General features: G+C 36.7%; 1 protein-coding gene across 1 annotated transcript in view; it reads right to left on the bottom strand.

The window, feature by feature from the left end:
- The window catches only part of col4a5 (collagen, type IV, alpha 5 (Alport syndrome)), a 72,312-nt gene that overhangs the window by 37,137 nt on the left and 15,143 nt on the right, over window positions 1–20,032 (bottom strand). The window contains exons 2-11 of the mRNA XM_079844424.1: window positions 10,843–10,902; window positions 3,565–3,654; window positions 3,406–3,450; window positions 3,283–3,327; window positions 2,188–2,250; window positions 869–922; window positions 727–753; window positions 525–605; window positions 207–269; window positions 19–54 (exon numbers count right to left, since the gene is read on the bottom strand). Coding sequence (XP_079700550.1) covers window positions 19–54; window positions 207–269; window positions 525–605; window positions 727–753; window positions 869–922; window positions 2,188–2,250; window positions 3,283–3,327; window positions 3,406–3,450; window positions 3,565–3,654; window positions 10,843–10,902 — 564 coding nt within the window. The remainder of the gene's footprint in view (window positions 1–18; window positions 55–206; window positions 270–524; window positions 606–726; window positions 754–868; window positions 923–2,187; window positions 2,251–3,282; window positions 3,328–3,405; window positions 3,451–3,564; window positions 3,655–10,842; window positions 10,903–20,032) is intronic.

The following is a 20,032-nucleotide window of genomic DNA, read 5'->3' as shown; positions in this document are numbered from 1 at the left end:
TGCAGCCTATAGACTTACTTTCGGCCCTGGTGGACCAGGAGGGCCTGGACGACCCTGAAAAAGAGTGTAATTTTACAAATAAAATGAATTATAGCATTGCAAAATACTAAATCTGTATGAGCCAGCAGTATAAAGGGTAAAATAGCCCTTCATCTAAAATGTGTGTGGTGAAGTTTAAATCACACAAATTGCAATCAGTGTCTTACCTCATACCCTCGGGGACCAGCAGGACCAACAGGACCTTGAGGACCTGGGGGTCCGGGATTGCCCTATATATCGTAACCAGAGTGTTACAGTATGAACTAGAGTCACTTCATATTTATTGCAGAGTATTTGATCTTGATACGAATTATACTCTTTTGAAAGGGTAAATAGTAAAATCCACTATGAGTGAATTCCCATATATATTAGGGTCAAATTATGCTTTAATTCCAGCGTTTTTCCCCAAACATTCACGGGAACATGTGTTTTACTATAATCTGGAAATATCTGCTCCTTTTGCTAATTAATCTGTAAATGCTCACCCTAGAACCTGGTAAACCATCAATGCCAGGATCCCCATTTTCTGAAATTCTATTTATATCTATGATGTCCCCAGGCTCCCCCTACAGGAGAAAAGAAAAGGCATTTATAAACATAATTTCACACATATCCTAATATGTATTAAAGGAAGCATGCCACTACAGTGAAGAACAAGTATGGTTCAATATGGAATCAAATAATTGCCTTTTGTCCTATAGGACCGGGTGAACCCTGTGGAGACAACAAAGAATTAATTACTTATTAAGAGAATAGTGACTTAAAATACTTCTGTGAGAGCATGACAGCATGCTTGCAAATTTAAAATGTGACATAAAGCAATACTTACAAATCGACCCTCTAAACCTGGAAGGCCTGGACTTCCAGGGAATCCTCTTTCACCCTGTAAAAAAACAACAAAAAAAAAAAAACAATATATATATATATATATATATATATATATATATATATATATATATATATATATATATATATATATATATATATATATATATATATATATATATATATATATATATATATATATATATATATATATTAGTGCTGGGAATCGATTAAAAAAATTAACTAATTAATCACATTTTTTCTGTAATTAATCATGATTAATCGCAAAACATTGGAGTTTTTAATATTTTGATATTGTAATAATTTCAGTTACTCTCCAAATTAATGTAGAAACAATTTAAAGACAGCATATTTTAAATATTTGTTGTAATGGCATCTTTTTATGAATGTAGGCCAATATCACTGATACTGTCTCTATGAAACATTAATGACGTTACATTACAGTATAACTGAAAGCAACCAATTTCAACATTTATTAGGCTTTAAAAAAATAACAACTTCTAATTTAACTGAACTTAAAACAATCTTTACATAAACCCATTATAATAATTGTTATATTTACCCATGGCCTCCCCTGTTAGACATAGCCTATACAGAAATGTAATAGTTATCAAACACCTTTCTTAACTGCATAAATAATACATTAAATATAGATTAATCATCATTAAAGCTACACTTTTCTCTGTTCCCTTTGTTCTTTGAAGAACATTAATGACAAACATCATCAGTGCTACTGTCACTTTAAGATCACCGCTGTCGAACATGACGCGGATCTGACGTGCTGTCACGCAAATCTCATTTTCTCACAAGTTCACTTAAGACGTTATTTTACTCATTTAAGACTCCTAATATGGGAAAATTCTCTGTGTTGTTCTTATTGTTTGTTCAAGAGCAAAAGAGAACTCGATGTGTGCACGAGACTGATGCGAGTCTGTTTGTGCATCGAGTGTGTGTGTGTCCCTCAATGAGCTGACTGAGAAGCACCAACACAGACTGGACATTGACATACAGCGTGTTCTCTTTTGTCTTGTAGCACAGATGGTTTAAAAGCATTTATATGAATTAGAGCATGATCATATGATGTAACGCTGGGCAAAAATCGATATAAAAACGGACACTGTGTTAATTGCGTTAAATATTTTTAATGCGTTAAACTGAAAAAATGTATTGCCCGCGTTAACACGCTAATTTGCCCAGTACTAATATATATATATATATATATATTTGTTTGCTTTTTCAAGTTTTAATTCATTCAATCTGTTTTTGAACTGAAAATAGCTTCTTGTTTGTAGTGTTTCATACTTTAGTTCCGTTACAGCCTGGAATTCCTCTGGGTCCTGGTGCGCCATCCTGTCCTTGGAAACCCTGTCAATCAAAAACAGCAAATACATTATTATTTAGACTATTAACATTTAGAGTGTGAGGCAAGGAGACAGACGATGATTTCATAGAGTATTAAAAAAATACAACCTGTTTACCACACTACAGTTCAAAAGTTCGATAACAGTACAATTTTTTTTAAATTCATAATTTAAACATTTTTATCAACAAGGATGCATTACATTGATCAAAGTGACAGTAAAGATATTAACATTGCTACAAATGATTTCTGGTTGCATATTATTTTACAGTTTGTGCACGTACGTGTACTTACTTAAGGAAGTACTGGTTAATATGAGGTAACTACAGGTTAGGTTTAGGTGTAGGTTCAGGGTTAGTGCCTAGTTATTACCCAGTTATTGCAATTACTATAATAAGTACATAGTATATATTCAATGCAGAGAAGTACATAAAATATAAATAGCATAAAATGACAACAATAACCCCCCCCCCAGATTTAATGGTTAACAATACACATTCTCACTCTTAAGATGTATTGTTTATTGTATGTTTATTCCATAGCAATGAGTTTTCTCTGCAAATTATGTCACTAATGGAGATGATTTGATCTACACCACGGTGCGTATTTTAAACACATTTTTTAATTAACTTCATTATCATCTATTTTCAATTTGGATTTGATTAATTACTTCTTCTTACAGAAAAAAAAAAAAAGGGGCAGTCGTGGCCTAATGGTTAGAGAGTCGGACTTGTAACCAGAAAGTTGCGGGTTCGAGTTTCAGATCCGGCAGGAATTGTCGGTGGAGTGAATAACCAGCACCCTCCTCCACCCTCAATACCACGACTGAGGTGAGACCCTTGAGCAAGACACCGAACCCCCAACTGCTCCCCGGGCGCCGCAGCAATATGGCTGCCCACTGCTCCGGGTGTGTGTTCACTACTGTGTGTGTGCACTTGGATGGGTTAAATGCAGAGCACAAATTTCAAGTATGGGTCACCACGTCACTTCACTTCATAATTAGGTGAAATGTTTAAGAAAGCCCTTGATTTACTCACTGGGATTCCTGATGTTCCTGGGAAGCCTGGCAATCCAGCAGGTCCCTGCAAAAACACAGTCAGTATTTTGTTGATAACTGTGGATCCATTATGAGCCAGAGACTGTTACTGAGAAACACTCACTCTTATTCCTTTGGTCCCTATTGGCCCTGAAGGTCCATCATCACCCTGTGAAAGAAAGAAAGCCCAGTCTTAACAGAAGCTGTATATAGCTGATCGGTAACAGAGCAGTAATTATTATGCATAGGAATATATGAATATTATAATGGGCTGACCACTGACCTTCTCTCCACGAGATCCAATCGGCCCCTCTGGTCCAGGGAAACCTGGAACACCTGGCTGGCCTGTTAAACCTGGAAACCCTCGCTCACCCTGTCATTAGAGTTAGGAAAATATTTAAAGAACAAAATAAAATAGACCAAAGGAGAGACAGAGCCATTAATTAAGGATGCACAGAGAAGTTCACATTGCTCCAAAAAAATTAAACATAATTCACATAGAAAATAAAAAAACACCAAATAATATTGTAAACACAACAATGATGTACTAAAAACGGAAAAGGTTTTCCTTTAAGTTTTTTCACGTACAACATTGTCAAAAAGATCCCGTTCACACACAGATCCACGAAAACTACACAAAATGCTGTATTACACATGCCAGGTCAGTAGTTGGCGATGTTACTTTGCAAAGAAACACTACAGAGTAGAGACTGAACATGTAATACGCATGTACATGATCGTTTTCATAAATCTGCGTTTTTGTAGTTTTCACGGAGACGGTATAATTAAAAGGTTTTCCCTTTTTTAGTTGAAAGTGGTGTCGTGTGAAGACTTTTACACTAACATCTAAGCATTAAGTGATACATTACCCAGTGCAGCACTTCTGGAGGCACAGATTAAAATGCAAAGAGTCAGGCTTATGTTGAGTTCATGTTCACTTCATTTTGACAAATTAATATAGTAGAGCTGCATGATTTTGGATAAATTGAGAATCACAATTTTTTTGTTTTAAATAGAGATCACTATTCTCTCACGATTCTGAACAGAACATTTTTTAAAAATAACATGAAATTTACTAGGTTCTAATAAAATGTTAATTGCTGCAGTCTTTTTTATAAATGTTTAATTAATTTGAAAGGATTATTTAAAGGGGTCATGAATTGAGAAATCATCTTTTCATTCAGCCTTTGATATATAAAAGTTCATAGTGATATAAGAATATCCTGTACTTTTCAGAACTGAAAACTTCCTTGTTAGTCAAAGAAAATCTTTTATTGACACCAGGCCCAGCAAACTCTCATTCTCAGAATGTGCCAGGCTGTGACGTCAGAGTGTGGTGAAACGCCGCCTCAACAGAAGAAGAAGTACGCCTGATTCTGTAGCCCCGTCCACCGACTCTTGCAAGAAATGTAGCATAAATAACATTGGCCTACGTGGAGCTAAACAGATTGCGCTACCGAGCAGTAAACATGTATAATAGGGATGTCACAAGTCCCGGTACTTCGGTACCAAGTCGGTACTGAAATTTAAAAAATGTGACGATACCAGCATTTCTGTAGTACCGTTAGTACTGACCCCCGAGTACATTCGGTACCCGCAGCTGCGTTCAGTCGCTTCCGTGTTTATCTAAGAGCAGGGCTCCAGGCTGTAGCCGAATATATACTAGTGTCTGTGAATATTAAACTGCAAAATAATATTTAAATATTACTCCTGCATGTTCTGCGTTTCTGTGTGAATGACGGGAGCAGATCGCACACACACACACACACACACACACACACACACACACACACACACACACACACACACACACACACACACACACACACACACACACACACACACACACACACACGTGACACTCACTCGCTGTCTTTGTAGTCTCTGCCGTGTGTCACTATAAGGACACGAACGCAAAAACCGCCACTTCATGAGAATTTACCGTTTCATTTGAGAAAACTGTCATATCATGAACAAAGACACTCAAGGGTCTTCACAGACAACCCGTCAAAATAAAAGTTTGGTTTAAAATGTTTTAATTGACAGCAACGTCTCTATGTAATAAAAATACGTCTCTACTAATAATAATAATTATGCCTAGATGGTTGATTATTTTTCACTTGATTTTTTTTATAAACAATGTTTACTTTTAAACAGCATACAGCCTTTGAATGTTTATGTATTATTTACTTATAATGATTATCATCATAAATAATAAACTAAATAAATTTAAAAAAAATAATAAATAGTTAAATAAAATTAAAATAAAAACATTTAGCTGTGGTACCGAAATTGGTACCGAGTACCGTACATTTTTATGGTATTGGTACGACTACTGGAATTTTGGTACCGTGACATCCCTAATGCATAAGATGGCAAGATATTGCGCTGTGCCTAATTGTGGAAGAACACTGTCACTGCATAAGCTTCCTTCGGATTGTAATATTAGGAATGTGTGGTTGAACTTTATTTTTAATGAAGATCCAGCTTACGTGGGTAAGACATTGCACGTTTGTTCCCTCATTTCACCACGGATTCATTTGTAAACAAGAGACTGGATTTGCAGACAGGATGAGATTACATGAACGAATGAAGCAACACACTTATGTGTGAGTAAAAAATGTTTTTTATATGTGATAGTATTGCATTGTTACAGATCGTTTGATATCTATTGATTATGTGTATGTGTCTAACTGAACATAATATAGCACGCTGTCACATGCTGGAGAATCCTTTATTTGAGGTGTCGTTGGTTCATTGTGCTGCGATTCGTGATCAGACTCGGACATGTATGGGCCAGGGCTCGCAAAGCCCAATGTCCCGGGGCTATGTGTTTTCCAGACGGGCTACCAAAACGTATAACATGCCTGCCAACAATCTTAAATAGTGAAATAACATTCCATTCTTGATGTGCGTTGTTCACTCTCTTGAAAAATACAATCGCAGAAGTTTTGATCATGCTGATTTGTCTGACTCTGCAGTGAGGCTTGTGCGTGTGTGTGTGTGTTAGTGATGCACGGTTCGCGGTTATATCCACCGATCGGGCGGGCCAAGTAATAAAAAATAACATTCCAATTAATTGCGAGTGGATGAGAGAGAAATCATTGTGTTTTGTTTGATAAAGACATTTTGCGAACCCTGTGGGCGAATCATTCCGGTTGCCGTTTTCCCACACGCTTTCAAAACAATTCCTCATGTGTACTGACGGGGGAGCCGAAGCTCATTATAATATGCAAAGCTTATACAATCATAGCAGTGGCCGTTTACTTCCAAGTCTTCAATGCGGCACGCCCATAAAAACAGCGTTCCATGAGAGAGGCTCAAATCCAGGGTAGAAAATAGCCTATATACCTATTATAACGTCATAAGTTGACATCAGACAACAGTATAAAACATTTTAAAAAGCCAGTGCATGACCCCTTTAAAAAAAAAAAAGAAGTTTAAATAAATGATTCAATAACACACTTAGAAATACTTCACTTGTTTCATTACTTGATGAATCAGCATTTTTGAATTAATCTATTGAATTAAGGAATTAATGACAAATAAATATACAGTCACCTAAAGGATTATTAGGAACACCATACTAATACTGTGTTTGACCCACTTTCGCCTTCAGAACTGCCTTAATTCTACGTGGCATTGATTCAACAAGGTGCTGAAAGCATTCTTTAGAAATGTTGGCCCATATTGATAGGATAGCATCTTGCAGTTGATGGAGATTTGTGGGATGCATATCCAGGGCACGAAGCTCCCATTCCACCACATCCCAAAGATGCTCTATTGGGTTGAGATCTGGTGACTGTGGGGGCCATTTTAGTACAGTGAACTCATTGTCATGTTCAAGAAATCAATTTGAAATGATTCGAGCTTTGTGACATGGTGCATTATCCTGCTGGAAGTAGCCATCAGAGGATGGGTACATGGTGGTCATAAAGGGATGGACATGGTCAGAAACAATGCTCAGGTAGGCCGTGGCATTTAAACGATGCCCAATTGGCACTAAGGGGCCTAAAGTGTGCCAAGAAAACATCCCCCACACCATTACACCAGCACCACCAGCCTGCACAGTGGTAACAAGGCATGATGGATCCATGTTCTCATTCTGTTTACGCCAAATTCTGACTCTACCATCTGATTGTCTCAACAGAAATCGAGACTCATCAGACCAGGCAACATTTGTCCAGTCTTCAACTGTCCAATTTTGGTGAGCTCGTGCAAATTGTAGCCTCTTTTTCCTATTTGTAGTGGAGATGAGTGGTACCCGGTGGGGTCTTCTGCTGTTGTAGCCCATCCGCCTCAAGGTTGTGCGTGTTGTGGCTTCACAAATGCTTTGCTGCATACCTCGGTTGTTATTTCAGTCAAAGTTGCTCTTCTATCAGCTTGAATCAGTCGGCCCATTCTCCTCTGACCTCTAGCATCAACAAGGCATTTTCGCCCACAGGACTGCCGCATACTGGATGTTTTTCCCTTTTCACACCATTCTTTGTAAACCCTAGAAATGGTTGTGCGTGAAAATCCCAGTAACTGAGCAGATTGTGAAATACTCAGACCGGCCCGTCTGGCACCAACAACCATGCCACGCTCAAAATTGCTTAAATCACCTTTCTTTCCCATTCTGACATTCAGTTTGGAGTTCAGGAGATTGTCTTGACCAGGACCACACCCCTAAATGCATTGAAGCAACTGCCATGAGATTGGTTGATTAGATAATTGCATTAATGAGAAATTTAACAGGTGTTCCTAATAATCCTTTAGGTGAGTGTATATTTAACAGTCACTTAATGCAATCGATACAAAAATTACTTTTAAAGGGTGATTTACTCTATTTTGGTCGCTACTCTAGTGTTTATATCTGAACTGTAAGCTTTAATCCCAGTTCTTCTGTGATCATTTGAATATTTGTAACACAGAAATAACGATACTGTGTTGTTGAAAAGACTGTTTGTGAAGCTTTTTCATACCTATGACAACTGCAGATTTGAATAGTCTGGTATGATTTTGTCAAAGGTTTAATAGACAGGAGAATCATCATTTAGGAATGCGCTTGTGTGGGTGTTTGAATCAAGATCATGATCTTTTAACAATTAATCGTGCAGCTCTAGAATATAGCTAGGCCTGCTGAAAGGGCTAGAATAGCCATACCATACATGCATTAAACACATTTATATGAGCCTATGGACATCAGTGCGTTCCATTCGACCATAAGTGCCCTATGAAGTGGACCTCACAGAGTATTCCACCAGTGAGATTCCAATCCAAAGGGAGTGTACATGTTCAGTTAGAAGGGCAATGTAAACAGTATATGGAATAAGAGAAAATCAATACATCACTTCACAGGAAGTGGAGAGGGAAATTTACCCACACGTTTTTGTGCATCACTCTAGTGCTGCAAAAAGTTTGACTAAAATAAACGCAGTAAAAATTATTTGAGGCTCCAGCATTTTTATTTAGTTGAATTAGTCCCAGGTGTAGTTTGTGTACGTAGTTGTGAGATGTGACAGTTACAGTGCAACTATCATGATTAGAGTTAAATAAGCTAAAATACACTAAACTAAACTAAACTAAACAACTAAAATCTATAAAAGTTATTTTCATATTAGACATCACTATAGACATTTATCACTAATGTTTCAACTATGACAACTTAAATTAATTAATAATAACTAAACATATGTATAAATATTTACATAGGCTACACATGAATGTACTAAATACATATGTACATTAAAGTATGGTAACTTTTATAATATTTACACCACAAACCATAGGCGGAGTACTGCCCCCCAATCCCCCAACACACCAATTATTTTGAATGAGCTATGAATAAAATAATTGAAAAATAATATAATTCATATTTTATTTTCTCATTTAATTTGTCTTATCTTATCCTTTTAGTGTAGAATGAGTAAAGCTGAAATTTTTAAAGGCAGCTCAGTGGTCTAACAGCGCTCGTCAATGTCAAAATGATTGAGATGGCCAAACAATTCAAAGAAGGCGGGTCTTACTGTCATACTGTCACTCACAACGCAACGAGAGTTCGTGGAGAGATGTAATCAGATGCAAGTCTTAGCAGGGTTTTTCCTACATTGAAAATTTTTTGGCGGCCGCCAAAACTAATTTTTGTCCTGCCAAAGCCTTATTTGATCAGTTATTGTGATTTATGATTGATGTAGTAGATGACTGCTGTGCTTGCGTTAACTGAGTGACAGAGAGAACGATCATTCGGATATTCGGATCCTCCCCCGCTCGCACTCTCTCTGTCTTCAAAATAAGCATTCTTAGCTTTCTAATACTTCACATATTACGTTAATCATAATCAAAAGGTCGGGAGACGGAATCCATGTTGCACGTGGCGCTATCAGACGATGTTTTCCTTTAATTATCGCTGGGTGTGAATTGCGCTCAAAAAACTTTGACTCTTCTCTGACCAGTTGACATAAAAAATACTTTCAATAAACGGGAAACAAATCCTATCTGGTTATGAAGTGTTTTCTGTGTGTTGACAAATCTTTCGCGGTGTTCTAACAGATGGGATTGGCACACAACGCGTCTGCTAATGTCCGATTCGCAACCTAATGACTCCTTTGAACCAAATAATTTTAACGACTGGTTAGAACAACTGATCTATCCAACACTGAACTCACGAATCAGTTGAATCATTTACTCTGAACACATCAGAAAGTGTGCTTACCCAATTTAGCAAGAGTGGGGGTGCGTCTCAATCAGCTCCCTAGTTCAGTAGTCAGGGCACTGATCAGGGAGTCAGCCCATTGACTTATGTCCTGATCAGTGCCCTGACTACTGAACCAGGGAGCTGATTGAGACGCATGCTGGGTGTAAGAGTTAGTTTTAATTATCCAGTCTTTCAGCTTATTTATGTTTACAATGTGTAGTAAAAAAAATAGCCTATACATCGTTTAGTTTAGACAGACTGGAGTGAGGTGAACCCAGAACAAAGTTGTTATTAGCTAGCTGATCATTTAAATGAAATTGTATATGGCAGAAAATTAGGCTATTTGTTTATTTTTTTAATACTACTTTTTAATATTGATATGATTACATACCAAAACAATTATCTGTAAATAGTGTAAAAATGAGGAACAAAAACAAACATCAAGGTATCAAAATAAGATAAGCAAAAATGTCAAACTTTCTTTGAATTTATTTAAAATGTATTGTCAGTATTGCGCTTGCAGATCACGTGGGTAGGGTACTTTTTTACTGTGCATGTGTGTGTGTGTATGGATGACCATGTCTGTCAGCCACCACACCGAAGACCATTTTTGACCCAGGAAAAACCCTGCTTAGGCAACTGTTTTATGATAAAAAAAAATTCAGCTACCAACAGTAATAGACTATCTAGTGATGTTTGTGCCATAGGCGGATGAAACTCCGGTGTTCTGAATGGTGTTCTGAATGAATGCATTTTGTCAAGTGAAGTGAACATCAACAGATATCCCGTCCACAGGGACTAGAGAGCAATGAACACTGCATAGAGAATGTGTCGAATGGAACGCAACTTATTTATACGGCTGTTTGTTTGTGAATAAACACTTACCTTCTCTCCTTTCACCCCACTGCAGTCACACTTCGATCCAGTCCCACAACCATGACACGCCTGAAGACACAAAACACAGTTATTCATAACCTCATATTTTGGAGACATGAACTACCGTTCAAAAGTTTGTAATAATTAAGATTTTTTTATTTTTTTATTACTGTTTTTAAAAGAATTTATGATACATGATACACTACCATTCAAAAGTTTGGAGTAAGAAAGAAATTAATTTTATTCAGACAGATGTAAAACAAGATATCAAGTGAATACAGCTTTCTACACAGGATCATACCATTTCACTGAAAATATATGCATGAATAAATCTGCAAAAAGTACATTTCATTTTCTTTTATACAGACAGGGTTAGAAAAGAGGCAATATTTTTAACTGGAATTTGCATGACATACAGCCACCTAGTGGTGTGGACACAGCATTACACAGAATAGCTTTTATTATGCTACTGATATAACTAGTGAACATGATTTTAAACATTTATCAAATTAAATATTCATTTATGTAGTTTTTTTAATGTTGGAAAAATATCAGAGTGCAAAATATTTGGACACTCTGGAAAATGAATACAAAATACGTCTACAGCTGGAGTGATATTCACTGTTGAATCAGAATAAATGATAATTAAAGCACAGCGATTCATTGATTGTACATTCCCAATATATTGTAGTTGCTCTATAAAAGGCCCATGGGTGTTTTTCATACAAACAGTAGATGGCGCTATTTGCTTTCTCTTGAAATAACCACTAACTCTTAAAACAATATTAACAAGATTAATAGAGTGTGTGGATAACCACAGAGAGAATTAATGTTCCTCAAATACCAGTGCATATTAAGATGACTTGCTGTCAACTGCCTACATGGACACCACAGACACAATCCATTGACAGACAAATAAATGGAGGGAAAAAAAACACTCAATATGGCAGCTATAGAATTCTTTAGGGTCTTCCTTTTGCCAAGATGGCTGATGAGACTTGCTTTTAAAAAGACATTGACTCTAATTAGCACTAAGCAACGCAAATATTGTTATTATCAATTATTTCTAAAGAGGAAGAATTACTTCCTATTGATACTATCACAATATGTACCACATTATTACATTTCCTCATTTAAGAAGAAAACATGCTACAGTAAGTTGTGGCATACTGATTTTTGGCAAAAATTTGTTTAGTAAATGAAAGTAGACTGCTAAGTAAAGTAGTATGCATAATTAATAAATAATTACATTGTACACTACTGTTAAAACTCTTTAGGAAAATGAATACTTTTATTTACCAAGGATGGATTCAATTGATCGAAAGTGATGGTAAAGACATCTATAATGTTACAAAAGAAGAAGGTTTTGAGACACAAACAATATTTTATAGCCTGTGTTGAAAATTTGTATTATTGCAAATGAGATCACTGCTACAACTTTCTTCTGTTTATTATTTTTCTTTCTTTTGGTGAGATTGTGTCAGTATTGTGGAAGAGGACTCTTCAATATGAGAGCAGAGATTTATGAAAATTTCCTAAGCAACTTTGCACAGTGAACTACACTAACAAAAGCCACATAGAAAAGTCTGCAACATGTTTGAGTGCACATACTGTAGTCAAACGATTGTCCTGCTAGTCAAATGCATGTGTCAGTTTTATAGCTTGTCCGGGTCAAAACAGACAAGCCGAGTTACCTGGCTCGTCATTTTGCTTAGGTCAGCAATGTCATGTATGGTTAACCTTTCACACACAATGTATTGATCTGGCTGACATGTGTCAGTAAGAGGAACAGAGTTGAACGTTCAAAGCCCTTCATATTTAAAGGGATAGTTCACCCAAAAATTAAAATTCTTTAATTAATTTGGAACTTGCTGGCCCCAAACTTTTAGGCAGTGTATAATACATGAGCCAACAATATTAGCCAGTAACTGGAAAAGTTGAGAAAATCTATTTTTGTTAATAGAGAGATCATGCAGGTGTTGACAATTTTTTTGTCTAGAGAGCAGAGTTTGAACAGGGCCACCCAGTGGAGAATATTAAGAAGTGCAACGATTCATCCATAGAGGCAAAATGCAAATTCCAGTGTAGGGCTCGGTGGATTAACTGACCCCTAGTGAAAGATGGCAAACGAATGCTGGGAGCAGACAGAACTAAGTGGCAGCAGACCACAAATAATGTGTGAGTTTGAATGGTCCAATCACACACATACTTATACAAACACGTTCATATGCATGCACAAGCTCACAGCGGACTGTTTGGGCCAGTTATGCTGATTTAATCAGAACTATTTATAGTCAGCAAGTACATTTATGAAAAATTTGATCAACTGTCAACGTTTTCAGCAAGAGGGCAAGTGTTGGGTTTTCATGTTTTATGGGGCTTTCCATAGAGATAATGCTTTTTATACTGTATAACCTATATATTCTATCCCCTAACCCTAAACCTACTCATCACAGAAACATTAAAGCATTTTTACATTTTCAAAAAACATCACTTATGATTTATAAGCAGTTTTACTCATGGGGACCAAAAAATGTCCCGAAAAGGTCAAGGATTTTATATATTGCCATCATATATTCCCCATAATGTAGGGTTTACCTGAACCACAAACACACATGTGTGTTCTCTTACACTATTTTTCTTTTTTTTATCTATTTTTTTTTTTTTATAAATATTGAAGGTTGAAACTAAATAGGTAAAGTGTGCATTTTAGGTGTCTGGTTCGCTATCTTTGTGGGGACTGTCCATAGAAATAATGTTTTTTATACTGTACAAACTGTATTTTCTATCCCATTACACTAACACTAACCTTACCCCTAAACCTACCCATCACACTTTCAGCATTTTTACATTTTCAAAAAAACGAATTCTGTATGATTTATAATTTTATTATAATTTGTTTAATTTATATAGCGCTTTTCTAGATACTCAAAGCGCTTTACATATAGAGGGTGGGATCTCCTCAACCACCACCAATGTGCAGCATCCATCTGGGAGCCAGGGTAACACCCCTTCTCTTTTCCCGAAGGACATCCTGGGATTTTTGATGACCACAGAGTCAGGACCTCGGTTCTCATCCGAAGGACGGTGCTTCTACAGTCAGGGCCGTAACCACCATAGACATTGAGGGGGACAAGAGGGCGGAATAGAACCCGGAATCTTTGATGTGGTTTACAAAAATTCTACCACCAGATATTGTTTGCAAATAGTCCCAAAAGGATTATTTCCCAACTAGAATTTCGTTCACTGTTCTGTTTCTTTATGCTTTATTTAAAAAATAAATTGGTTCAAGACATGGTTTCGGCCTTGGTTACAGTATAGCGTCCCCATCACTATACTGGGGTGTTAGGACCCACACAGATATACTGCACCCTCTGCTGGCCTCATTAACACCTCTTTCAACAGCAACCTAGTATTCTCAGAATACTGTCTCCCATCAAGGTACTGACCAGGCTCAACCCTCAACCTGCTTAGCTTCAGTGGGAAACCAGTCTTGGGCTACAGGGTGATATTGCTGCTGTCCAAGCTTGTTATTGTTATAAGCTTTTAACAATTTAGTCCCCATGAGTCAGTGTGCATTCAGGTTGAAGTACCCACCGGGATAGAAAAACATGAACAATGACACACAAACACGCACGCACGCACGCACGCACGCACACACACACACACACACACACACACACACACACACAGATCAAATGTGTTCTCTTACACAAGTTTTTTTTTTAAACCTAAATATTGTAGGTTGAAACTAAATAAGTGAAGTGTGCATTTTAGGTGCTGTGACATTTTGAATCACCTTTTAGCGTTCAATTCATTGAAATGGTCCTGCAGTGTGACAAATCCATTTTGCTCACGGTTCTCACAGTGTTTAACATAGACACACTGAAACAATTTTTTTCCCTCCAGGCACCATTCAGCAATAACAGTAAGAATAACAGATTTCACTGCATTCCTTTTCCAGTCACTGCTGGATTTTCTTGACTTCAAGGTCCATAAGAATCTCTTCTTAAACATGTTTTAGGGTATAACTCTTTCAAATGTAATGGACCAGAAAGCACCTCTCTCTGATGTCCTGTCCTGCATTGGTTCATCCCTGGAATTCTTTTATTCCTATTCCTGTGGAGTTAAGAAAAGAATGACCTTCAACCTCTACTAATAAACCAGTTGAAGCTGAGTGGATTGTGTGGGGGCGGCAGGTGAGGGAAAACGTGCAAGGGGGTCAAATGTTTAGCTAAGTATAATCTCAAAAGACAGTCTTAATGCCAAACACAGAAAATGACAACAAACATTCAAATGAAGCCTGTTCCCAGGACTGCAAGGATAACCCACAAGTTACAGATATACCAATCGTTTTGACCCGTATATTTTTACAGATAGTCAAACTTTCATGCTTAGTAGAGCCCTGTTTCCACTGCAGGAACTTTCCCCAGGAGCTAGGGACTTTGGGGTGGTACTCGCCGTGTTTCGACCACAGGGAACAGGGTCTAAATGAAGTACTGGGTAAAAAAATTTACTGGGTATTGGGTAAAACATAACTACTATATAGAAAATTGAATATAATGCATAATAATTAATGGAAATATTTGTGGGTCCTGCCTGATAATGCCACATGTCTTATGTTTCCAGTAAAAAGTGGCCTACATTATTTAAAATATATCTAGCAGTGACAGAGTGCAAGCATATTCATCTAATTCTGCATTTTCAGCTTCAGAATCATGAATATTTTTATTCTGGTATCAAAATTGTCATGTGCATTGGGTTACCCTCAGAAAGTCCCTGATCGTGAGGTAGTACTTTTTCAAAGTTCAGGAACTTTCGGGGGTGGGACTTGGGCGCTGAACATGCTGATTAGGTCACGCAGCATTTTGATTGGTTGACTCCACACGCAGTATTTTATTTCAACCACCATTTTTAAAAGTCTTTTGTAGTGCGTACATTAAGAGTTGTTTGCTATTCAAATCAACAATGGAGTTTAAAAAATACGGCCGATGGGGTCGACGACGAGGTTCAGGCTTGCTTTGCCTAATCTTCATGACACTTTAGACCGCGATGGAAACACAGACAGCAACTGGTCTACGTGAAAAAAATTCCTGGGACAAATGAAGTGTTTCTAAAGCAGCAAATCAGCATATTAGTATGTTTCTGAAGGATCATGTGAAACTAAGACTGGAATAATGGCTGCTGAAAAGTCAGCTTTGCATCACAGGAATAAATTACATTTAAAAATATATTCTATTCAAATAGTAATTATATTAATTATAATACAATTTTACAGTTTTTACTGTATTTTTTATCAAATAAATGCAGCCTTGGTGAGCATAAGAGCCTTTTCTCAAGAACAGTAAAAAAAAATCTTACCAACCCCAAACTTTTGAAGAGCAGTGAACCAATAAACAAATGATAAATAGCCTCCAACATTACACCACAGTGCATTCAATAGGAAACAACAGTTTTCACAAGTAATTTCAGTCACACTTTAGATTGGGGTCCAATTCTCACTATTAACTACAATTTTTGCCTCAATAAACTCCTAATTAATGCTTATTAATAGTTAGTAAGTTAGTTGTTACGTTTAGATATTGGGTAGGAATAGGAATGTAGAATATGGTCATGCAGAATAAGACATTAATATGTGCTTTATAAGACCTAATATACTGCTAATATCCAAGTAATATGCATGCTAATAAACAACTAGTTAATAGTGAGAATTGGACCCTAAACTAAAGTGTAAACGTAATTCCATTGCTGTGTTAACGCAGACATAAATAATAATAATGAATAAATAATATTATTAGTAGTATTAATTAAATTATTGTTTTTTTATGTAAATGCTGTTTAAAATTAGGTAAGATGAAGTAAGATGTATAACATGAATGCTTGATAAATGCATTTAGCATTTTATTCTCAAATATTGATAATAATAATAATAATATTATATGCTGTATTTTTGTTGTTTAATTATTGAATTATTAGTAAAAAAAAAAGAATACAAATAATTAAGAATATGTTCTGCAGTTATCAGACACTTAATATTACGTATTAGTATCTGCCATAAAAAAAATACACTACTGGTGGGTCAGTCTATACAAGCAGGTTATCTCCACAAGGAACAACACCATATCTTATCATTGCACGCAAATTACATCTGCATTGTGCGCCCCTTCTGTGGTGGGCTAAAATCAAAACAGTACACGATAAAGACATCTCTCACACACTGATAGTGAGACCGTGGGACTGTAAGTATGGCTCTGGAAGGTTCTCAGACAGCAGGGGAGGCTCTTGAGTCGAGGTCATTACTCCAACACCTAATCTGGAATGTTTCAACCAAAATACGTTTTGGTTACTGAATTCAAAATGAGGATGTTTGTCATCTAGTCCACATTCACAAGCATCAATGTAGTGTTTACATCTAAAACACACATTACTGAAATCTGACATTAAAGCGAAAGTTCACCCAAAAATGAAAGTTCTGTCATCATTTACTCATCAATTTCTTTTTCTGCTGAACACAAAAGAAGATATTTTGAAGAATGTGGGTACCCAAACCGTTCCATGTTAGTGTTTTCTCTCCATACTGAAGTCAACGGGGACCAACAACTGTGATATGTTACCCATATTCTTCAAAACAGCAAAACAAAGAAACAGGAACATACAGGTTTGGAGCAACTTGGGGTAAATGTACATTTTTAATTTTGCGGTGAACTATCCTTTAACACGTTCTGACTTTCTATTAGGGGTGTAACAATATATCGCAATAAATAAATGTAACAATATTTATTGTGGATAGTGACAATATATATTGTGTATAGTTCACCCAAAATGAAAATGACTGTGTGAGCTTTAAAGAGTTTTACTGTCTGTACAACATAACTACTATATAGAAAGTTGAATATAATGTATAATAATGCAATGGGGAAATATTTGTGGGTTCTGACTCCTGATAATGCCAAATGTCTTATGTTTCCAGTAAAAAGTGGCCTACATTATTTTAAATATATCTAGCAGTGACAGAGTGAAAGCATATTCATCTAATTCTGCACTTTCATCTTCAGAATCATGAATATTTGTATTCTTCTGGTGCATTGGGTTACCAGCACCAAATCCAAGCCATTTCATTTCCACCCCAATGTAACACCAAATGTATCAACAACAGTACATTTAATCTTTTATCATATGTCTTTGAGTATGGCAATAATATTGTATTGTGAGTTCAGTATCGTGATATGTATCGAATCGTGACATGAGGGTATCGTTACACGTCTACTTTCTATGAATTGCTGGACATCTGTGTCCAAGTCACTAACCCAGTTGATAAAACTCTTATCGAATTCTCAAAATACACGCATTTCCCAAGAGAAAGTGAAATCAGCATATTTGTCCTATCAAGCAAGCAGTACAAATGTCTGAGAAGGTACAATATTTAGAGAAACTTTCAATCTAATCTGCACTTGTTTGAAACTCGACTATGTGAACATGTCCAGGTGCACCGAATGTGATTTTGGTACAAACAGCATTCTCTCTAAATATTTGCAGATCAGTATAAAGCCGTTTATGCAACAGCAGCTGGACTCATGAAACACGGAGTCCCTCCCTTCACCACTAGAGGAAGCTAGAACTAGATACATAGTCCTGATGTATAAGGGTCAACAGTTCTAGACTGCTATATAAACAGCTCCTCTCTTGGAATCAGCTTTCATTTGTAATATCAGAGTAACTATAAAAAGAAAAACAAAAATTACAGTGACGTTCGCAGAGTGGGGATCACAGCAGAGAAGTACTGGACGTGGGCTGGCACTCCAATGATCGTAAGACAAGTTCTCACCTGAACTATAATCTGGAGATCTAATTCTATCCCCCACAGAGCGTGTTCAAACCTGCATGCCATACCCAGCTTGCATATGAATCTAAAACTGCAGGGCTCAAATTTATTCACTTTTGAAGTTTTTGTCATAAAGCAGTCTGAGGCCATACACATAGCTTATAATTTCGGGCAATTTTAAAAGAGGATATTTTCAACTTAATCCTAATACTATTTTGTTTTGATGATTATTGTTTCTCTTCCATGACAAAGTCTTCTAAAAAAATCCTGTGTTGTTACAAGGCAAGAGGAGGATAGATGATGAAATGCCACGGATGCCAGAGATCATTGTTGGAAAAACATTGATGGGCCAAGGAAAACATGATTAAATATTGCAGTAAATGTGTGCACTCTACATCTCTCTACTCTGCAATGACTTGGAAATATCCACATCCACAAAATCAAAACAAAACAATGCATGTTCAGCACGCAGATGATAATCCCATGAACTGTAAATCTAGAAGACAACAAAGGTAATATTTTAATTTCCTAAAACAGATATGATTTTGTGATCTAAAGCATCATCTGATTTACTGTTTACTGGAAACAGAGAAGACATTAGCTGTTCTTTACATGTACATGCACACAGTGGCTGCCCGGAGTTACACAGGGGAGCCACTACTGCCTCCATTCACCGCTAATAGCAGAAGCAGATGGGAGTGAAATCGAGGCAAAGAAAATGGGGAGATGAGAAAGACCAAAGGGCTGAAAAGCAAGGGTGTGTATTACATGGAAAGTAAATAGGTTTGCTGTTTAGGGAAAGAGCACATGACTCTGGCTCTCTAAAGATGTGAGACTAATTCGTGTTGAAACAAGATCCATTCTCGCTCAATTGTTCAAAAAGACATTGAAGAAACATGCACACACATCTCTATCTGACAAAAGCTATATAATTACAACCTTGTTTTAAAGCAGGCTAGATATTACAATGTCTGTCTCGCACAGACTGTCTCACTCCCACCTTAATGGCCTGGATGAAATGCTTCTTTACTCGTAAATAACACTGTTGCTCATTTAGACAGATTTCAATAGTGTGTCAACTTTTGATAAGGAATGGATACATTTCTCTTTAAAGGGTTACTTCAGTGATTTAGCATTAAGTTTTGTATCAGTAGAAACCCGGTAGTATATTGGAATTATGGTACTTTCCCCCCTCATATCCCCCTGAGACGAGAGAATTATGCATTTTATTTCTGAAAAAAATCCTCGAAACTGCACTCTGTGAGTGAAACGGCATCAAATGTCTGTTTTTTTGGCACGTAAGTGCATATAACAGCACTGTAAACAAATTATAATCTTCCCAACTCAAAATTTTCTAGTGACTGGTCACATCTAAAG

The sequence above is a fragment of the Gobio gobio genome, assembly GCF_949357685.1.
Source record: "Gobio gobio genome assembly, chromosome: 2".
Taxonomy (NCBI): Eukaryota; Metazoa; Chordata; class Actinopteri; order Cypriniformes; family Gobionidae; genus Gobio; species Gobio gobio.
The sequence above is the reverse complement of the archived record's forward strand: the minus strand, read 5'-3'. Positions and strand labels throughout refer to the sequence as shown.